At 41.9% G+C, this 19,804-nt stretch overlaps 1 protein-coding gene across 3 annotated transcripts; it reads left to right on the top strand.

Annotated features, from left to right (window-relative positions):
• Positions 1-823: 823 nt before the first annotated feature.
• On the top strand, positions 824-19,136 carry HTATIP2 (HIV-1 Tat interactive protein 2). 3 transcript variants are annotated; one of them, XM_025355889.1, is made up of 6 exons: positions 824-882; positions 1,366-1,561; positions 3,198-3,305; positions 12,340-12,477; positions 17,554-17,615; positions 18,352-19,136. In XM_025355889.1, the coding sequence occupies exons 2-6, from the start codon at positions 1,367-1,369 to the stop codon at positions 18,575-18,577; spliced, it is 729 nt and encodes a 242-aa protein (XP_025211674.1). In that variant the 5' UTR covers positions 824-882; position 1,366; the 3' UTR covers positions 18,578-19,136. The 3 variants fall into 3 exon arrangements, with proteins under 3 accessions (XP_025211674.1, XP_025211675.1, XP_025211673.1); XM_025355890.1 differs by having other exon boundaries at positions 834-930; XM_025355888.1 differs by having other exon boundaries at positions 861-1,041.
• Positions 19,137-19,804: the final 668 nt, after the last annotated feature.

The raw sequence follows: 19,804 nt of genomic DNA, 5'->3' as shown, positions 1-19,804 counted from the left end.
AAGCAAAGCCTACATATAAAAACTCCCATGGAGATGGAAGAGGGAATGTGTTTCATTGTCTTCTAGATGGGAGATGGGGCCCCAAATGACCAATGTTCCCAGCACAACCTGAACAATCTGAAATTATTCAGATTTCTGCTTGTCATTCTAACCTCTGTTCAGGACTTCCAAGATCCAGGACAGGCCGAGTGTAGATAGCTGTGTTCCAAACCACTGATCTGGTTTAGGAAGCCTGAATCACAGGTGTGGAAGGTCACCCGGGTTCCACCATCTAGAAGACCGAATTAGGCCAGGACCTGGGCAGGGAGACCAGTTATACTGGGGAGATATGATGAGAGCTTGAATTACATGGGAGAAATATTTGTAAGGCAGGTGGGATAACAGGACTTGATGAGTCTGTAGTGTGGAAAGGCTAGAAAAAAAAAGGAATCAAAAGAGATAGTCTGATTTCTGACTTGACAGGGCAGAAGGAGGTGTGTGTGTGTGTGCGTGTGTGTGTGTATGTGTATGTAGGGATGGTGACACACAAGAGAGGCTAGGAATAGGTTTGTTTTATTCCTGTTTGGGGTGGTTGGGTGGGCAGGGTTAAGTTTTTGACACGGTGAATTTGAGATGATAGCCAATATACAATTGACATTCCAGTTTGGGGGCCATTGAAGATCAAGTCTGGCAAGTCTATTAGCTGAGCGCAGCAGGTGAGGGAAAACGCGGGGAGAGGGTCCTTGCAGATTCCTGACTTAGGAAGGGTCGCGGCTCCGCGCACGTGCTCTCAGAGTCACCTTCCCCGCGCCTGTGAAGCTGCAGGGAGTTTGTCCCCAGGTCCCGCCCCTATGGGCGGGGCGAGGCAGCGTCGCCGCGAGGCCACCCGGAAGACCAAGCCGGGTAGGCACTGGCTCCGTCGCCTCCAACGCCCCGGGCCGACAAGGGAAGGTGGGATGCTCTGATGGCCGGGCCTGCGGCGCTGAGCGCGGCGGCGGCTGCTCTGGTGGCCGCCCTGCTTCTGCTGCGTCGTGAGGACCCGGGGCCGGGGGCTGGCCCCAGGTAACCCTTCCGCGTATGGGACCGAGCTGGGCCCGGTCTCCTGGCCGGGCCAGGGATACCATGGGGGATGCTCAGTGGTGCCAGCAGCTTGTGGCACCTGGGCTCACCCTCCAGCTCGGGCCCCTTCCGATGCGTCGGCTGGCTCAGGTACGGGGGATGGCCCGGGAGCCGCGCCCCGCACGTGAGTCAGCACTTTCCCCAGGGCCTGGACTGCGGAGAACAATATCCTCTTCCCGAACAGATAAACAGCCCTTGTTCCTTGGGGTAAAGACGGGCAGTCCCCTGACACCCTAAGATCGGCACCTGTCGATGTTATTTCCTCAGCATGGCCGAAACAGAAGCACTGTCGAAGCTTCGAGAAGACTTCAGGATGCAGAATAAATCCGTCTTTATTTTGGGCGCCAGCGGAGAAACCGGCAGAGCGCTCTTAAAGGAAATCCTAGAGCAGGGCCTATTTTCCAAAGTCACGCTCATTGGCCGGAGGAAGCTCACCTTCAACGAGGAAGCATATAAAAATGTGGTGGGTATTTGAGCTGGGGCTCAAACGGACCCCCAGTGATTCTGCGAGGTGAACATATTTCACGCCTAAAGGCTAAATACTGCCCTGCCAGTAGTGGGGGTAGTGAGAGGCCATCAAACCTTGGCCAAGATTGGTCTGTGAGGGTCCCTCCCAGAAGTCCGACTCCTGGATTGTAGCCCAGGTGTGCCTCCCTCCCGCTCATTGTGTGTTCTTGGGCAAAGCCCTTCTCTCCATCTGCAACCCTATAAAGCTGGATCTGAGTTGTAATGGGGGTGAGGCTGGTGAGACAGATGAGCACTGTTTTCAGGGTCATACAAGCTGGCTTCTAGAGGCAGCCCTGGTGACCTTGAGAATTTTCTCAGCCACTTTGCTGATTTTGTCAACCTGCGCACTTCACACTAATATTGTCAGGGATTCTGAAACTGCTTTGCAGAGTGAGAAAGGTCTATGGCAGTGAAAGGTGGGGTTATTCACTTACAAGAATTGGCCCTGCCTGACTTCCCAGACTTGTGTCTGTAAATCGAATATTCCCTTCACTCTAAGTTAAACCTTTTTTTTTTTTTTTGAGACAGAGCCTCACTCTGTCGCCCAGGCTGGAGTGCAGTGGCGCGATCTCGGCTCACCGCAAGCTCCGCCTCCTAGGTTCAAGCGATTCTCCTGCCTCAGCCTCCCAAGTAGCTGGGACTACAGGCACCCACCACCACACCCGGCTAATTTTTTTTTTTTTTTTTTTGTATTTTTAGTAGAGACGGGGTTTCACCATGTTAGCCAGGATGGTCTCGATCTCCTGACCTCGTCATCCACCCGCCTCAGCCTCCCAAAGTGCTGGGATTACAATGAAATACTATTTTTCTTTAGTGTCATAGGCAGTGCCAGAAAAATTCTTTTCAGAGTTGACGGTAAGGATGGAAACCAACATTTTATCTGAATTCCTACATGACAGGAATTTATCATGCTTTCTTTTTAAAGTTATACAGCAAACTTATAGGGTTAGATGGAGGTTCTTAAACTTCTGTGTGCATGAGAATTAAGGTGGGTGCTTGTTAAAAGTGCACATTCTGATTCAGAGCTATTGGTGTGGGATGTAGGAATATGCCTTTTTGTCAAGCACTCCCTGACTAATTATAATGCAGATGGTTCATGGATTGGATTGAAGGAAAGATTATCACCCCCATTTTACAGCTGGGAAAAAAAGAAAAAAAAAAAAGCTGTAGTGTCTGATGAATAACTTGCCCACAATTACATGCCTAGTGTGTAGCAAGCCCAAGATTTGCAAGTAGGTCTTCTTTAAGATGCCAAACGCCATCTCTTCCCCTCACATCATACCTCAGTGGTCTCCTTGCTGGAAAGCTACACACAGTTCTTTTATTTTTCCAGAGAGAGATTATAATCGAACCTGACTTCAGAAATCTGGATCACCCCTAGTCCTCTTATAGAGACTGTGGACATAGGTGTGTGTTGTTGATTTTCCATTGAGGCTGATGGCTTTTTGGTTGGAGAAAAGGAATTTGTAAAATTTGATATTAAGTGGACAGGCCTATCAGTAATGTTCTGTAACTTAGTCTTTAAATCTAGGGGGATTTTTGGTCTGTTGTTTAAATAACACAAAACTACATACAACTGTGTCCTTGCCTAGAACCAAGAAGTGGTGGACTTTGAAAAGCTGGAGGACTACGCTTCTGCCTTTCAAGGTCATGATGTTGGATTCTGTTGCCTGGGTACCACCAGAGCGAAAGCCGGTGCGGTAAGGAAGGCATATGCTCTTTTCCTTTTTTGCTGGCCAGTGATATAAAGGATTCTTTTCTTGCTCGCTCTTCTTCTTTGTGCCTGTTGCAATGCTTAAATGTGAATAAACCCTTATTGTTTAAGATTCTATATGCTGCACTAACCTTGCTATCCTTTTCATAATACTGATAAGTTCATCTTTCAAAGTAATCCTTGAGTTCAGGCCCCAGTGCTGGAGACATTGTAAATATTTACATGATTTTGCCTATTGTGAATATCGCTATCACTACATCCCCTGACTAAGGGAAACCATGATGTCTGAGTAAAACTAATTGGTTTATGCTGTTAACAATCAGCTTTTTTTCCCATTACCAAATGTTTTAAATTTGAAAGGTTCTCTCTCACTTGAGTGATTTGCTCCAACCTATTTTCATGTCAAGCTTTAAACTTCTGGAATAGAACATCAGAACACAGGCACGATTCAACCAGCCTCCAGCGATGATTCAGCCTTCAGCGATGATTCAACCCCAGTGATGATTCAGTCTTTACTGACGCAAAACTCTTTTAACACACATTTTATTTTCTTTTTAATGGTGTTCTAAATTGAGTCAGCTCCTGTCCAGAAGTTATAGTTTACTGCATGGTTAGAAGTCAGAGCTGACTACATGGATTCTGGGCAAATGTTAATGCAGGTACATCTTACTTAATTTATACTTTGACTATAGTTTATGCCTCTGGCAGAATTTACATGCCGGAGCTGAACAAACTTGCACATTCTGCATATGTATCCCAGAACTTAAAGTAAAATTTAAAAATACATAATAATAAATACATAAATAAAATAGAAGTGAAAAAAGTAAATAAATAAATAAAGTCGGTTAGCCCAGGTGCAGTGGTTCATGGCTGTAATCCCAGAAAAAACAAAAACAAAACAAAAAAATATATATATATATGACTATGACTCTGCCGTGGGAACTCTCCTTAGGTTTATAAACCAGGCGCTTTCACCTGAATCATTAAGGGAGCATATAGTGAAGAACTATTCATTTATACCAACTAAGTAGTTAGATTCAGATGTATTTCTCTGGGCCTCCTTGTGATGCAAAGAGTAATTCTATGTGTGCTTTCAATCGAGATGTATTTCCATATCTTCTGCAGTTCTGCATATCTATCCTGGAACATGGCTGGGATTTGAGCTCTGTGATGGGAACTATGGATTACAGAGAAGTTTGACTTTCCCAGGAAATGGCACATTATCTCTCCTAGAAAGGGTCATGTTCCTGCTTAACAGTGGGTGCAGTCTTTTCTGTCCCAGGCACAGTCACAAGCGGTGTGCCCTCCAAAAGCATTGAAAAACTTTTGTTCCAGGACACTGCAGATTTGTCTCAAGTGCCAACCTGGTTTTGGTGGTGAGTCAGCAAAACAAAATGCTGCATTAGGCATAGAAGGGTTGATTTTCATGACATAAGGCAAATCTCATTATAGGGTGTGCCAGGGAAAAGTCTAAACTGCTTTCCGTGTTCAGACTGGGTAATGCAATTTTAATCAGAGGAATTGTGTGTCTTTACTATCCAGAATTTTCTATTTTAATGGGGTTGGTTCTCCACCTCTCAGGCTATTCGATACCTTTCGTTCTCCTTTAAAATCAATTTGGAAAGATAAAAGTAATTAACTAGTAAGCGAGAATAGACTAATGAGCCTAGACTATTCACCTAGCTTAGAAATGAATTAGGACTTAAATGATTTAAGAGGTTAGTGGTGGAAAACAAGCTGGCACTTATACCAGAAAAGTGTTTTGTTTTTGTTTTGGGGGGCTTTAAAAAAAAACCAATTTGGACTAGTACAATATAAAGTTGGGAGGTTGTGATAACTTTAGCCGATATGAAAGAGGTGACAGTTCGTAAGTGGCTAAGTAATAATAGTGTTTTAAGTGGGGGTTGTAGATTTCCAAGCTCATCCCAGCTGGTGTTCTAGGTCAGCAGCTCTTTTTGTAGAAAAGAGTTTGCTGGGTGGTTTATTGTATAAGTACTACAAAGCTAGTGGCAAACCTAGTGCGCTTCACTAGGGATTTTGTAACTGGAACCCCATATATTGCCTTAGCAATATATGGGTTTCCAGCAGAGAAACTTCAAGAAATTCAGTGTTTTTGTCTCAGTATTGAGATCCTCTGGGTAGGTGGCTTATTTCTCTGTGATGGTCAGTGTATTAGTTTGCTAGGGTTGCCATAACCCAAGTAGCTTAAACAACAGAAAAATTTGTCTCACAGTTCTGGAGGCTAGAAGTCTGAGATCCAGGTCTCAGCAGGCTGGTCAGTGCTCTGAGGCTGAGCCCTTGAGTTTCAAGGCTCTCTCCTTGTCTTGTAGCTGGTAGCCTTCTCTTTGTGTCTGTTTACGTGGTGTTTTCCCTTAATACCTGTGTCTATGTCCACATTTTTCCTTTTTATAAGAACACTAGTCATACTGGATTAGGGACCACCCTATTTAGTATGATCTCAACTAATTACATCTGCAACGAACTTATTTCCAAATAAGGTCATATTCTGAGGTACTGGGGGTTAGGAGTTCAACATATACATTTTGGGGGGATATAATCCAACTCACAAAATTCAGTCTACTCAGGTTTCTATTGACACTGGGTCTAGGAAAAGGTCTATTACCTTTCTTCAGCTGTTTGGAAGACTATTTCCTTTAGTAGTAGCTGGGTAGATGCTAATTTTCCTTTTCATATTAACAGAACATAGTTGTTCAATCAATGTACTGGCTCCCTGACTTGGCCCTGATCCAGATCTACTGGATTAGAATCTCTGAATTTGGAAGCTTGGAATCTGTCTTTTTAGCAGGCTCCTTGGGAGATCCTGATGCAGTCAACCCTGTCCTTCTTGTTGAACCTGCTTTCAAGAGGCAGTGGGGTGTATTAATTCTCCTCACTTGCTGGTTTTCTGGGTACTGTGGTCCTAGACAACCTTCATCTTGCTTTACTGAGTAACTTGTTTGCTAGTGAAGATTGAAATAGTCTTCGAAAACCAGATCTGTATTATCCTGGAGTGAAGCATAAAAACTTACAGATGCCAGTGAGAATAGTTCATTTCCCCTTATTTGTATCAAAAGAAGGATTTGATTAGTGAATTCAAGGTGGTTCGATATGGTTTCACCTTTTCATTTGTCTCTTCACCTGGTAGTAGTAGGCTCCAGAAGTCCAAGTTCCTGTTTTCTGTTGAGTGGATGATGTCATTAATGTGATTAATGTGGTTACTGGGACATTTATTAGGCATCTCATGGCCCATCTCATTAGAATCTCATGCCTTCTGATTCGAATGATCTGCTCTTCTAATTCAGAGGTTTGCACTACAGTCTGTGGGCCAAATACAGCCTGCCACCTGTTTTTGTACAGCCTGTAAGCTAAGAATGTCTTTATATTTTTAAATGGTTAAAAAATTCAAAAGAATAATGTCATACCATGTGAAAATATAAAAACTTCAAATTTTAGCCTTTATACATAAAGTAGTGTTGGGACACAGCCATGCTCATTACTTTATGTATTCTCTGTGGCTGCTTTTGTGCTATTAATATAATGGCAGAGCTATATAGTTGCAACAGAGGCCTGCAAAGCTAAAAATAGTTACTGTCTGATCCCTTACAGGAAAAGTTTGCCCACCCTTGTTCTAATCTCTGTTGTTTTATTTGATGTCTAGGAGGGGGCTTGTGAAGTGGCGAGGTCCTAGCTGGTTCAAGGGACCTAGATCATAGGCCCTGTTTGGATGCCAAGTAGCTATGGAGTCTGGAGTTTGCTGGTTAGCTTTTGGAGGCCACTGCCTCCTTGTCTGTCAGAGGGAGGTGACCAGTGAACCCACTTTCCTACTACAAAATTCTTAAACATTTTTCCTTTTTTTTTGAGACAGAGTCCCATTCCATCACCCAGGCTGGAGTGCAGTTGTATGATTTCAGCTCACTGCAGCAGTGCGATTTCGGTCACTGCAGCCTCGACCTACCCAGCTCAAGCAATCCTCCCACCTCAGCCTCCAAAGCAGCTGGGACCATAGGCACGCGCCACCATGACTGGCTAATTTTTGCATTTTTTTTTTTTTCTGTAGAGACAGGGTTTTGCCATGCTTCCCACCCAGGGTGGTCTTGAACTCCTGGGTTCAAGTGATCTGCTTGCCTCGGCCTCCCAAGGTGCTGGGATTACCATGAGCCACTGCACCCGGCCTGCAAAATTCTTTGACTCTATGAAACACAGAAGAAAGAATGCCCCAATTGGAAAACTTTTTCAAGAACATATAGATTGACCCAGGAATCCTCACTATCTGCTTGATTTTATTTATCCAGAGGTCCTTCTCTAACCAAGATCTTTCTCCTACCATTGAACATCAAATATAGAGACGCCAGGACACAAACAAAAGGTGCCTCAGATTATACCATTTAGTGTTTGTCAGCATCTTTGTTTTCTGATCTAATTTATAGGGTTGGATTGAAAAGGGAGTGAAGGAGAAAGAACCTGAAGCAGAAATATGGCTGAGTGGGACCTTTACAGAATGATAGACCCACCCTTCTTGGAAAAAGATCCCCATGATTTACTTTTTTAGTAAATGAATTAATTTTTTAGAGACAGGGTCTCACTGTGTTGCCAAGGCTAGACTCAAATTCCTGGGATCAAGCGATCTTCCTGCCTCAGCCTGGTGAGTTGCTGGGACCACAGACCATCGTGCCTGGCCCCATGACCTTCTTGAGTCGTTTAAATGTGCTCACTTGTCCTGTCAGTCAGCACTGAAATACTATACCTTGTTAGGATGAGTTGTTCTGAAGCCAGAGTGTTGTTTTTAGTTTTTAGGCACTGGTAAAGAAGAAATACTTAGTAGCTTTGGATTTTAGTAAGACTTAAGAGTCGTTGGAGAATTTGTTGCCTTTGATGTTGTGGAGCATATGAGGATATCCCTACTGGGTGTAGTATACTGTGTTTATTCTTTTTGAGAGGGTGCTGGGAAAGAACTTTATAGTGGCAACTTATTTAATTAATTCCTTTTTCTAGCAGGGACTCGGATTCCTAGCTTAGAGCAGGACACACTGGCTATGGAATCATAAAGACAGAATGACACATGGACTTAATACTCTCAGAAGAGACGTCTGTCCACATGGTTAGGGAAACTAAGTACAGTTTTTCTAAAAATTGTGTTTCTGAGATATGAAGTAGCTTGTTTTAGTTATTTTTTCTGTTGTTTTTTAAATCAAGCTATTGGAAAACAACAAAGGGCATGAATAAGATTTTTAGAGATTGCTTCTTTCATCTGTAAATAGAATCTTCCTCACTCCAGAGAAAACTGGTGTGTGATACCTCCTAGTCAGTCATCAGGACCCACGCTTCAGTTTGATTTTTAAGTCTTTGAAAGCTGTTGACCCTTTTGCTTTTGAGTTTCATTCACCAGCTAAAAGGCCACGCCATCAGGGTGACGGAAGTGAAATTCAAAATTTAGTGTGCTTGGAAAAACGCGTATTTATAATCAGCTTGAAGGCTCAGAGGATTTGTGAAATCGTTTTGGATTAACAGCCATTGATTGCTAATAAAACAATATTTAGCTTTGTCCAGAGAACAGCAATGGAGAAAGGTATGGGCATCTTGTCAACAGGCCCCATTGAGCAGGGATGATGGGCTAAGTGTGGGGGTCTCTGCAACAGCGTGGGTGCTCGTCCTTCAAGGAGCGGTTGTCCGTTGTTAGCGAGGCGGGTGAAAGGAAGGACGCCAGAGTCTGATGGCTGGGGTAGTATTGATGTGCCTTAGCTGACTAATCAGATTGAAAAAGTCCCATGGTATTTATGTCACTTTAATTTTCATCAAACAATTGGAGACGACAGCACTCTATTAAGGAGAGGTTGATCCAGAACTAAAGCCAAATAAATTAGGGTCTCAGTTTAATCAAATTATCCTTTTACTGGCTCTGGATTAAGTGAGAGAGACAGCGTCGGTCGGGAGACTTGTGATTGGCTGAATCTTTCCCTTATTTTTAAAGAAACGGATGAAAGAAAAAGTATTTTAACAGACGACTATAATAATCCCTCCAATCAATCTTGCTAAAACAACAACAACAACAAAAAACTGAATTTATTTCACTAGTCAACTGTGTCATTTTGTTGTGAATAACTAACCTGTCATTAAAATCAGAGTTCTGGTGTACTGGCATGAGGGGAAGAAACAGATGTGGAAGAAAAATTTAGTGTTTTAGCATTTTTCTATGTAGTTTTGGGCTGTTTCTCTTGGCACACTTTCAGCACATCTAAAGTCTCAATTTGGAGATGGCTCTGAGGGTAATCACCTCTCTTAGGATGTGCTGAGTATTAAAATTGGTTTGCTTTACACTGATTTTAAAAGCAACAGCATGAATTTGAGTCTGTATATAGACAGCTTGGCAAGTCCGTTGTTTAGGATTGAATGTCAAAGTATACAACAAAAAGTATACAAAAGGAGATGGTGATGACTCGTGAGTAAAGAGGTAAGTTTACTTACCCATAAACGAAGGTAGACAAAGTAAGGCAGAAAAATACCACTGTCCTCCAGGTGGTGGATATAGTTAAAAATGTACTTGTGAGTGATGGGAAAGGAGGATGAGGAAGGCTTTCATAGTAATGGTAATGTTCTATTTCTTGATCTGGGAACTGGTGGCAGAGCATGTTCAGTTTATGAAAATTTATTGAGCTCTATACTTATGTTTACTTTTATGATACACTTCCATGCAAAGTTAAAAAATCTGCATGGGCCTATTGTTTTAAAATTGAAGTCTATATTAGTTTCCTATTGCTGCTTTAGTAAATTCCTCAAATTTAGCAGCCTAAGACAATACAAATTTATCATCTTAGAAGTCTGACATGGGTTTCCCTGAGATAAAATCAAGGTGTTGACAGAGCTGCATTCTTTTCTGGGAGGCTGTAGGAGAGAAACCATTTCCATACCTTTTTCAGCTTCTAGAGGCTGCCCCTCATTCCTTGGCCTGTAGTCCCCTACCCATCCTCAAGGCCAGCAACATGGTAGCCAAGCCCTTCTTACGCTGCATCACTCCAACGTCCTCTTCTGCCTCGCTCTTTTACTTTTAAGGGCCCTTGTGATTACACTGGGCCCACGTGGATAATTCAGACTAATCTCTCTGTTTCAAGGTCAGCTGATTAGCACCCTAATTCTAAACACTGAATTTCTAAAACACTGAATTTCTCTTCCACATCTATTTCTACCCCTCATGCCAGTTCACTAGAACTCTGATTTTAATAATGGGTTCATTACAACAAAATTACACAGTTGACTAGTGAAATAAATTCAGTTTGTTGTTGTTGTTGTTGTTTTAGCATGATTCATTTTGCTTCTGCCTAAATACCATTTGTGATGGAATTCCCCCTTGTCATGTAACCTTACATATTCACAAAGATTAGGACGTGGGCATCTCTGAGGGACCATTATTCTGCCTACCATAATTACGGATTAGTCATTTTCATCAGCAAGAGAGTAGGTGATAAAAAGGAACATGGGTACAGTGAAAAGAGCACTGCTCAGAGTCCAGAATCTGCAGTCTGCTCTCAGCTCTCCCACTTCCCAGCTAGCAGTTCACCCACCCACTGGACCTTGGTTCCCCTCTACATCATGAGGGGACTGGATGTGAGATTTCCTAAGGTACCTTTTAACATTCTATGAAAGATACACATCGCCCTACCAAATACAACATTTAGAATCAGTAACTACTGCGGAGCAAATTTTTAATTAAAAAAGAAATCAGGCTGGGCGTGGTGGCTCACGCCTATAATCCCAGCACCTTGGAAGACCGAGGCAGGCGGATCATCTGAGGTCAGGAGTTCAAGACCAGCCTGTCTAACACAATGAAACCCTGTTTCTACTAAAATACAAAAATTAGCCAGACACAGTGGCGTGTGTCTATAATCCCATCTACCTGGGAAGCTGAGGCAGGAGAATTGCTTGAACTCAGGAGGCAGAGGTTGTGGTGAGTGGAGCTCACGCCACTGCCCTCCAGCCTGGGCGACAGAGCAAGACTCTGTCTCAATCAATCAATCAATCACTGGGGCAGTAGTCCAGTCTTCAGTTTTGGAATTCCTACTACTCTAAGACCTCATTCTGTAATTGTGACTACCTGTGAAGTTCAGTTTCAACAGACTTTAGACTTCTCTTCAGCTGTCTTGGGTTTGAAGATGCCAGAATTTATAGTGGTCTCAAGAGACTGTGACTCCATGGAATTCCCTTTTCTAGGTAAAGGTGCATGTTTTTCAGTTAGGGCCTGGAAGCGCGTCTATATTTTGTTATTTGTGTCATTCTCTTCCCTCCCCCTTTTATTGCCACTTAGTTCTGTTTTTTTCTGACCGGATTTACCTTTTCTCTGCTTTCATTGGATTTTTGTTCATTCATTTTTAGAGCATCTACCATATGCTGGACATGTGCTGATGCTGAGAGATGAATTAAGAAAAAAGACTCAGCCACCGCCCTCACTGGACTGAATCTAGCTAGATTGGGTGTCTCCAAACATTTTTGATCAGAGACCCATTAATAAAAAAATTTGAGGATACATACCTTACTAATATGTGAGGTACATTGTAAAGCATACATGAAAATTGGGAATTAAATAGACTTTGTTCTCTTAGTGCCTGGGGAGTGTCCTCACCCATAGTCGGAGACCCTACCACATTAGATTGACACAGAAAACAGACAGGAGTGTAAAGTTGTAAAGTTATTAAGACAAAAAAAAAATGTCTGGCTTAAAAGTAGTTTCTCAGCCTGATCTTATTGTTTCCTTTGTTCTTTGCAGATTTGTTTGGTGTCTATGTTTCAGTGTCATTGTCCTTGTTTCCTTATTGCGGTCCAGCCTTGCTGCTAAAGCTGGTATGTCTATCCAGAGGACGAGACCTGGAGCCTTTCCCAGGGTCTAAGCCTGACTTTCATGTATTGCTTGGACACATTTTATTTAGATCTCTATCCCTCCAGACCTCCCAGCCTGCTACCCAAGCCAAGTAGTAATCTTGAAGATGAACTTGCTGCTTTTTGGAAATAACTCATGTTCTTTTCCCCTTTAGGAGGGATTTGTTCGTGTTGACCGAGATTATGTGCTGAAGTCTGCAGAGCTGGCAAAAGCTGGAGGGTGCAAACATTTCAACTTGGTATCCTCTAAAGGAGCTGATAAATCAAGCAATTTTTTATATCTACAAGTTAAGGTTTGTGCAAGTTTCTGTCTTTCATACACTTTGGAGAAGCCTACCTATTTGGCAGTACTAAAGAATATAAAATATTATATAATACAAAAAACATCAATACATCATATTGTGCATTTGCATGGCTATGGGACTGCAGGAATATATTTAGTAAACAGGAATGATTTGAAAAATAATTTCCAATGTCTTCCTCTCTATTAATTATCCAGCAATAAATGGAATGAGATATGGTGTCTCCAGCCTTGACTGTCAGCATGGCAACTTAGCATTGGAAGAGACTTGGAGGCAGTGATTCTTAAACTTTTTTGTTAGTTTCTCCAATGATTGAGAGGAAAGAAGAGCTTTTATTTGTCTAGAGATTTGGAGACATCTATCCTGAAGCAGTATTCTAGTTACAAGACTGGAGTGCAGTGGCATGATCTTGGCTCACTGCAGCCTCTTTCCCCCCAAGTAGCTGGGACTACAGGCATGAGCTACCATGCTTGGCTAATTTTTGTATTTTTGGTAGAGATGGGGTTTCGCCATGTTGCCCAGGCTGGTCTTAAACTCCTGAGTTCAAGCGATCTGCCCATCTCAGCCTCCCAAAGTGCTGGGATTACAGGCGGGAGCCACTGTGTCTGGCCTCAACTTTCTTAAAAGTCTTACATTTTCTCTTTTAAAAATTTATGCACATTTTGCTATTCTTAGTGCTATACATATCCCTGTTTATTTTAATTTAAAAGATTTTTATTAACCTACCTTTGAGTTAAATTGATGCTGCTGGAAGATAGGCATGGCTTTGTCTTTGTGTGCCTCCAGTGCACCTCAGGTGCCCACAGTTTAAGCGGCAGAGCCACAGAGGTCATTCAGTCATAGACTTTTCCTATGTGAAGTCCCTTTACAGAAGTTCATCTCGCTTCTGCTTAAATATCTCCAGCACTACAGAGATTACTATCTTATTAGCCAACTTTTTCTATTTTGGGTCAGATCTACTTGCCCAAAAGTCTTTACCTTGAAGTGAAATTTATTGCTATGTAAATGCTAATTGTTATCAGTTCTGCCTTTTAAAATAACCAAAACAAGTCCAGTCTTTCTTTTGCATTGTAGTTTTTAAGACGTTTGGAGATTATGGCCTCCTTAATCGTATGTTTCCCAGGCATCACACCTTTAAGTCCTTGTACCATTCTTTATAGGTTCCTGTGTCTAGCTCCTTCATGACTGCATCACTTTGCTGAGGGTGAACTTTGCAGTGATACTATACTGGAACTGCAGTGGGAATACTATTCACGCTCTGGACACTATGTGTTTTTAAAAATAAGATATAAGATTGTTACTATTTTACCAAATATCCTTATTATGTTGTTGGCCCATGATCAGCCTGTAATAATAAAAATTTCCAGATTTTTTTCACATGGCTAATAGCTGAGCCATATCTCACCTATCCTAAAATAGTATTTTGAACCAGATGAAGATCAGTGAGCTACCAATGAAATTACATGAAGAATGGAAAAGTTTACACTTAATTGTCAGAGTTTAGAACAATTCTTAAAAGGAAAAAAGTCTGGTTTTCTTTTTTTTAGAATCAGTCTTGCTCTGTCACCCAGGTTGAAGTTCAGTGGCATGGTCACAGATCACTACAACCTCAAATTCCTGGGTTCAAGCGATCTCCAGTCTAAACCTCCCGAGTAGCTGGGACTACAGGCATGAGGCACCAGGCCCAACTTGTTTTTCAAAATACTGACACATGTGGGTTCTGAGAAAGGTTACCAAATAGGATTTTTGCTCTCATTAGCAAGATCAACATTTATACCTTTTAGGAAAGAAAATATACGTAAGATATTTCCTCGTTGTTAAAGATAAAGGCATTACTACTGACTCATTGGGTTATAATAATGATTCAACCAGATTTTTAAAAAAATAGCTAACATTAAATGATCCAGGCAGTGTTCTGAGGGCTTTTATGTGCATTTGTGTGGAAACAGGTACTGTGATATTAAGACCACCAGCTGTTGACTGGGCACGGTGGCTCACGCCTGTAATTCCAACACTTTGGGAGGCCGAAACGGGAAGATCACTTGAGGCTGAGAGTTTGAAACCAGTCTGGGAAACATGGCAAAACCTTGTCTGTACTAAAAATACAAAAATTAACTGGCACAGTGGCGTATGCCTTTAATCCCAGCTACTCGGGAGGCTGAGGCAGGAGAATTGTGTGAACCCAGGAGGCAGAAGCTGCAGTGAACCGAGATCACATCACTGCACTCCAGCATGGGGACAGAGTGAGACTCTGTCTCAAAAACAAAACAAAACAAAAAATAACAACAAAAAGAACACCAGCTGTTAAGCGGCAAAGCTAGAGTTTGAACCAAGGCTGTATGATTCCAAGGCCTATGCCGCTAGCCATTATGTAATGAATAGCCTTTGTCACTAATACATGCAAAAGGGACCCAGCAGAGATTGGACCATGACAGAGCCTCAGCAAATATTAAGGCCAATACAACAGAAAGACACTTCTGATTTCACTGCAATTGGCCTGTATTACCTGCAGTCTGGGATTATGAATTAGATTAATAAAGGACAGAAATGACAACCAAATGATCCGGCCCAGAATGACGCTGAACAATATGTAATTGCTTTTACAATTTGGAAAGATTATCTTTCCGAAATAATCCTTCAACTACTGTGTGTAACATTCCTAGTATTTATTGCTTATTTTCTCAGTCTCCTTGTGTGTATGAACTCCCCACTCCCACCCAATTTTAGAAACTCCTTTATTCTTTAGGAACATTTATTCTACTCAATGACGTTTCCATTGCATTCATTCATGGTGGGCCAGCTCTGGGGGCCTGGATCAATCATGTGCTTTATGGGCACTCTGCTGGTGCTGTGGGGAGACGTGTCAGGATGTGGAGCCCAGAGTACTGGATGGGTCTCATGTCCTCTGTTCTCAGGGTTGATAAGCTTTGGTTTCCTCATCTGTTCAGGGTGAAGGTACACTTTCCAGACATGTGACATTTTATTATTGGGTATCATCCTTGACCTTAAGGAGTTTGTAATCTGCTTATACTGGGGGATTACCAAAGACACCACCAAGTTTGGTAATTCACTAGAAAGTTTCATAGGACTCAGGATATAGTCATACTCACAGCTAAAACTTATCGCATTGAAAGGATATAGAGCAAAATCTGCAAAGGGAAAAGGTGTGTGGGGTGAAGTCTGGAGGAAAGGAGGTATGAGCTTCCAAGAGGCCTCCCCATAGAGCTTGCACAGGATGTGCTTAATTTCTCCAGCGATGAATGTTTTCTGCCAGAGAAACTCATCTGAACCTAGGAATGCAGGGTTTTTATGGGAGCCAGTTACATAGGCACATTGGCCTAGCAAAATCGCAGCCCTCCAGAAGAAAGGCAAGTTTTCAGCATAAACCACATTGTTTGTACAGACAGTTTAGGCATAGTACATTCCCCTTATCAGATAGGGAATGGTGGAAACACACCCAAAATCCAAGTTTGCAAGCACAAGCCAGGGGCCAACCTTGCAACAGGCCTTTCTAAGGAAAGCAGTCTCAGCCTGCTATGGTATCTCTTTTATGCACATTGCTAATAGAGACAAAACAAATCTTTTAAAAAGCTAAGAAATGTGTGTCCACATAAAAACTTGTGTATGACTGTTCATAGCAGCATTATTTACAATGGCCAAAGAATGGGAACAACCTAGATGGCCATCGACTGATGAATAGATGAATAAAATGAGATATATTCATGCAATAGAATATCATTCAGCTATAAAAAGAAATGATACACACTACAACATGGGTGAACCTTGAAAATATTATGCTAAGTGTGAGGAAACAGTCATAAAAGGCCATAACTTACATGATTCCATTTATATGAAATGCCCAGAATAGGCAAATCCATGGAGATAGAAGGTAGACTAGTGGTTGACTAGGTCCCCAGAGAATAGGGTATGGGGAGTGACTGCTAATGATATGGGATTTCTTTTCAGGGTGATGAAATATTTTAAAACTTAGATTGTGATGAAGGTTGCACAGTTCTGTGTATATACTAAAAACCACCTATTAAAAAAAAAGAATGGCCAAGCGTGGTGGCTTACGCCTGTAATTCCAGCACTTTGGGAGGCTTAGGCGGGTGGATCACTTGAGGTCTGGAGTTCGAGACCAGCCTGGCCAACATGGTGAAACCCCATCACTACTAAAAATACAAAAATTAGCCAGGCATAATGGCGGATGCCTGTAATCCCAGCTACTCAGGAGGCTGAGGCAGGAGAATCACTTGAACGCAGGAGGTGGAGGTTGCAGTGAGACGAGATCACACCCTTGCACTCCAGCCTGGGCAACATGGTGAGACTCCATCACAAAATAAATACATTAATTAATTAATTAATTTAAACATTAAAAAAAAGAAAAAGATATTTAAAAATAGCTACTTAAACGTCTGCGATGAGACAGGTTAAGTGCCAGTTAGGTGGTACACATAGGCCAAGAAGGAGGCATGCATGACTGTGTGGTAGTTCACAGGCCTTTGGAAGTGCCTGTGGGCTGAGCTCCTCAGGCACTTTGTTTCCAGAGATGCCTGCCATGAAAATGCATGCTTTATTTAACAAATTAGGTTTAAAGCATCATCTAGATATAATCTGTCTTGAAATTTTGTGGGGTTTAAGAAGTGAGTAATATGGTGGGTCTATGGTTTCTGACCCACTGGAACTACCTATAAACCAAAAAAAGGTTAGTGTCTGCCAGCATGCAACATGAATTCTGGACTAAACAGAGGATATTCTTTTATGGTTGTACTAACATATTACTTACCCTCTCTGAATCTGTTTTAATATTAATAAAGTGAGAGGACTGACTATACAGCCATTCACTCATTTAGTGGATCTTTTAAATGCAAGACTACGTATCAGGATTAAATGATCTCTTCCTTAATTTCCCAGACTCCTTGGAACCTAAAATTCTAGATAAGGATATTTTGAGTATTGAGACCTGCAAAAGCAGATTACCTTCAAAACCACAAATTATTCTCTTTTAAACTTCATGCAGGTGAGCTGGTCTTGATTAAATATTAAAAATGTGGTTTTTCTTAATAGGGAGAAGTGGAAGCCAAGGTTGAAGAATTAAAATTTGATCGTTACTCTGTATTTAGGCCTGGGTAAGTATAGTATTTATACTGAAGGAGAGTATGCCACTGTAGGTTAATCCCTAGATGCTAATTTTTCATTTGGAAAGGCTGACAACTGAAATATCTAAGATATGAAAGACATTGGCTAGAGGTGTATTGCTTCTCTGAAGGACACACCTTTTTGCTTAGAAAGAAAGGGTAGATGTTGGGTCCCGCTCCAGAATAGTCCAGAACTTCCTAGACAGCATTTGCTGCCTTCTTAAATCCTCTTCATGCACCAAATAAAACATTAAATCTACTCTATTAGTCTGCTCGGGTTGCCATAACAGGATACCACGCAGGTTGGGTGGCTTAAACAACAGAAATGTATTTTCACACAGTCTGAAGATTGGAAGTCCAAGATCAAGGTGCCGTCAGGGTTGGTGTCTGGTGAGGCCTCTTTTCCTGGCTGGCAGACAGCCCACCTTCTGGCAGTGTCCTCACATGGCCTTTCTTCTTTATGTATGCAGAGAGAGAGAGACCTCTGATGTCTCTTCCTCTTATGAGGACCCCAGTCCCATCACACTAGTCCTGTTCCATCCTTAAGACTTCATTTAACTTTAATTACTTCCTTTAGTGCCTTATCTTCATAGAGACACATTGGGGGTTAGGGCTTCAACATTAGAATTTTGAGGGGATATAGTTTGGTCCATAATGCCCACTGTGGTCTCAGTGCAATTTACCACCTCTTCTTCTGCTTTTCTTTTTTTTTTTTTTTTTATTTTAGAGTTCTGTTATGTGATAGGCAAGAGTCTCGCCCAGGTGAATGGTTGGTTAGAAAGTTCTTTGGCTCCTTACCAGAATCTTGGGCTAGTGGGCAATCTGTGCCCTTGGTGACTGTGGTTAGAGCAATGCTGAACAATGTGGTGAGACCAAGCGACAAGCAGATGGAACTGCTGGAGAACAAGGCCATCCATGACCTGGGGAAAGCACATGGCTCTCTCAAGCCATGACCACACAGGAGAAATGGTTGTTATTGTCAGTCTTAACATCCATCACCAAATCAGTAATTTCAGGGTCTAAAAAAAGTCTGCATATTTTAGCTTTATTGTTTTACTATCCTCAGGCATCCATTCCAATCAAGAAATGATGGTGCTCTGAATCAGTGGTTCAGAGCCTGGTTATACATATAGATCCTCAGCGAGCTTTGGAAAAATAAAGATGTTAGCCGTATCTCAAACTTGAATCAAAATTTCTGGGGTGTAGGCAGAATAATCTGTAATTTTCTTTGTTTATACTTCCCCTGATGCCACTGGTTGGGGGGCCTGCTTTGAAATGCTTGTCTGCAGAGTCACAGCAGCGGGGAAAACCTTGTGACCATGCAAATGAGCTCTGCTCTAAAATTGTTGACATTCACATCTCTGACTTACAAAAGTGCTAATTCCCTACGTGTAATTGTGTAAGTAAACATTGTGCCTTTACTACTTCTTTATGTAATAGAAATTATATACCTAAGCTTATATAATACATGGGGAGGATTAAATAAAGGAATAAAGATAAATTGACAACTCCTGGGTGCCTCTTAGATTGCTTGAAAATGCCCATGTAGTAGTGGTAATATGCAGCATTTCAGCCTATGGGGTGATATAATAGCAGCTAATATTTACCAAATGCTTGCTAAGTACCAGTCTTTACATGTATTATCTGTGCTTTAAACCCCTTATAAACCATCCTTATAAAGTGATACTATCATGATCTTCATATCTTAGATGGGGAAATGAGATTACTGTGGTTAAGTGCCTTGCTCAAGAGTCCAAAGCTGAAGAACTGAAACAAAGAAATGGCAGAGTCAGGATTCTAACCCAGGTCTGCCTGATCCCACAGATTCCATAGATGGTGTTTTTAAGCACCCTGCAAGAGCACTCTGTTCCTGTGTATTTCCAGGTAGTTCCAGTTGATGGTTACTACGTGTTGTGGATGAACAAAATTGAAATATTTGGGTTTCTCCTTTGTTCCAGTGATTAATCACTAAATGTTCACATAGCCAGTAAAATTCTATGCCACCAAACTTTAAAGTGCGCTCATGCTGCTGCACTTTAAAAATTAAGGCAAAGGAAGATGCAGAAGGAAGGGTCAAAGCCAAGAGGCACACACATTGCTGATTTCCATCATGGAACAAAAGATGTTAGTGTAACGTAACATCTGCACCAGGGAAGCAAAGTGATTCGAGTGATTCAGTC

This window comes from Theropithecus gelada, chromosome 14 (assembly GCF_003255815.1).
Source record: "Theropithecus gelada isolate Dixy chromosome 14, Tgel_1.0, whole genome shotgun sequence".
Lineage (NCBI taxonomy): Eukaryota > Metazoa > Chordata > Mammalia > Primates > Cercopithecidae > Theropithecus > Theropithecus gelada.
Note: the sequence above shows the minus strand (reverse complement) of the source record. Positions and strands in the feature narration are given on the sequence as shown.

Bases quoted from the DNA above. Each gene is read 5' to 3' on its own strand.
- HTATIP2 (XM_025355888.1), top strand. From the start codon at position 944: ATGGCCGGGCCTGCGGCGCTGAGCGCGGCGGCGGCTGCTCTGGTGGCC. The intron at 1,562-3,197 runs GTGGGTATTTGA...GTCCTTGCCTAG, and splicing joins AGGAAGCATATAAAAATGTG to AACCAAGAAGTGGTGGACTT. The intron at 17,616-18,351 runs GTAAGTATAGTA...TTTTTATTTTAG, and splicing joins TACTCTGTATTTAGGCCTGG to AGTTCTGTTATGTGATAGGC.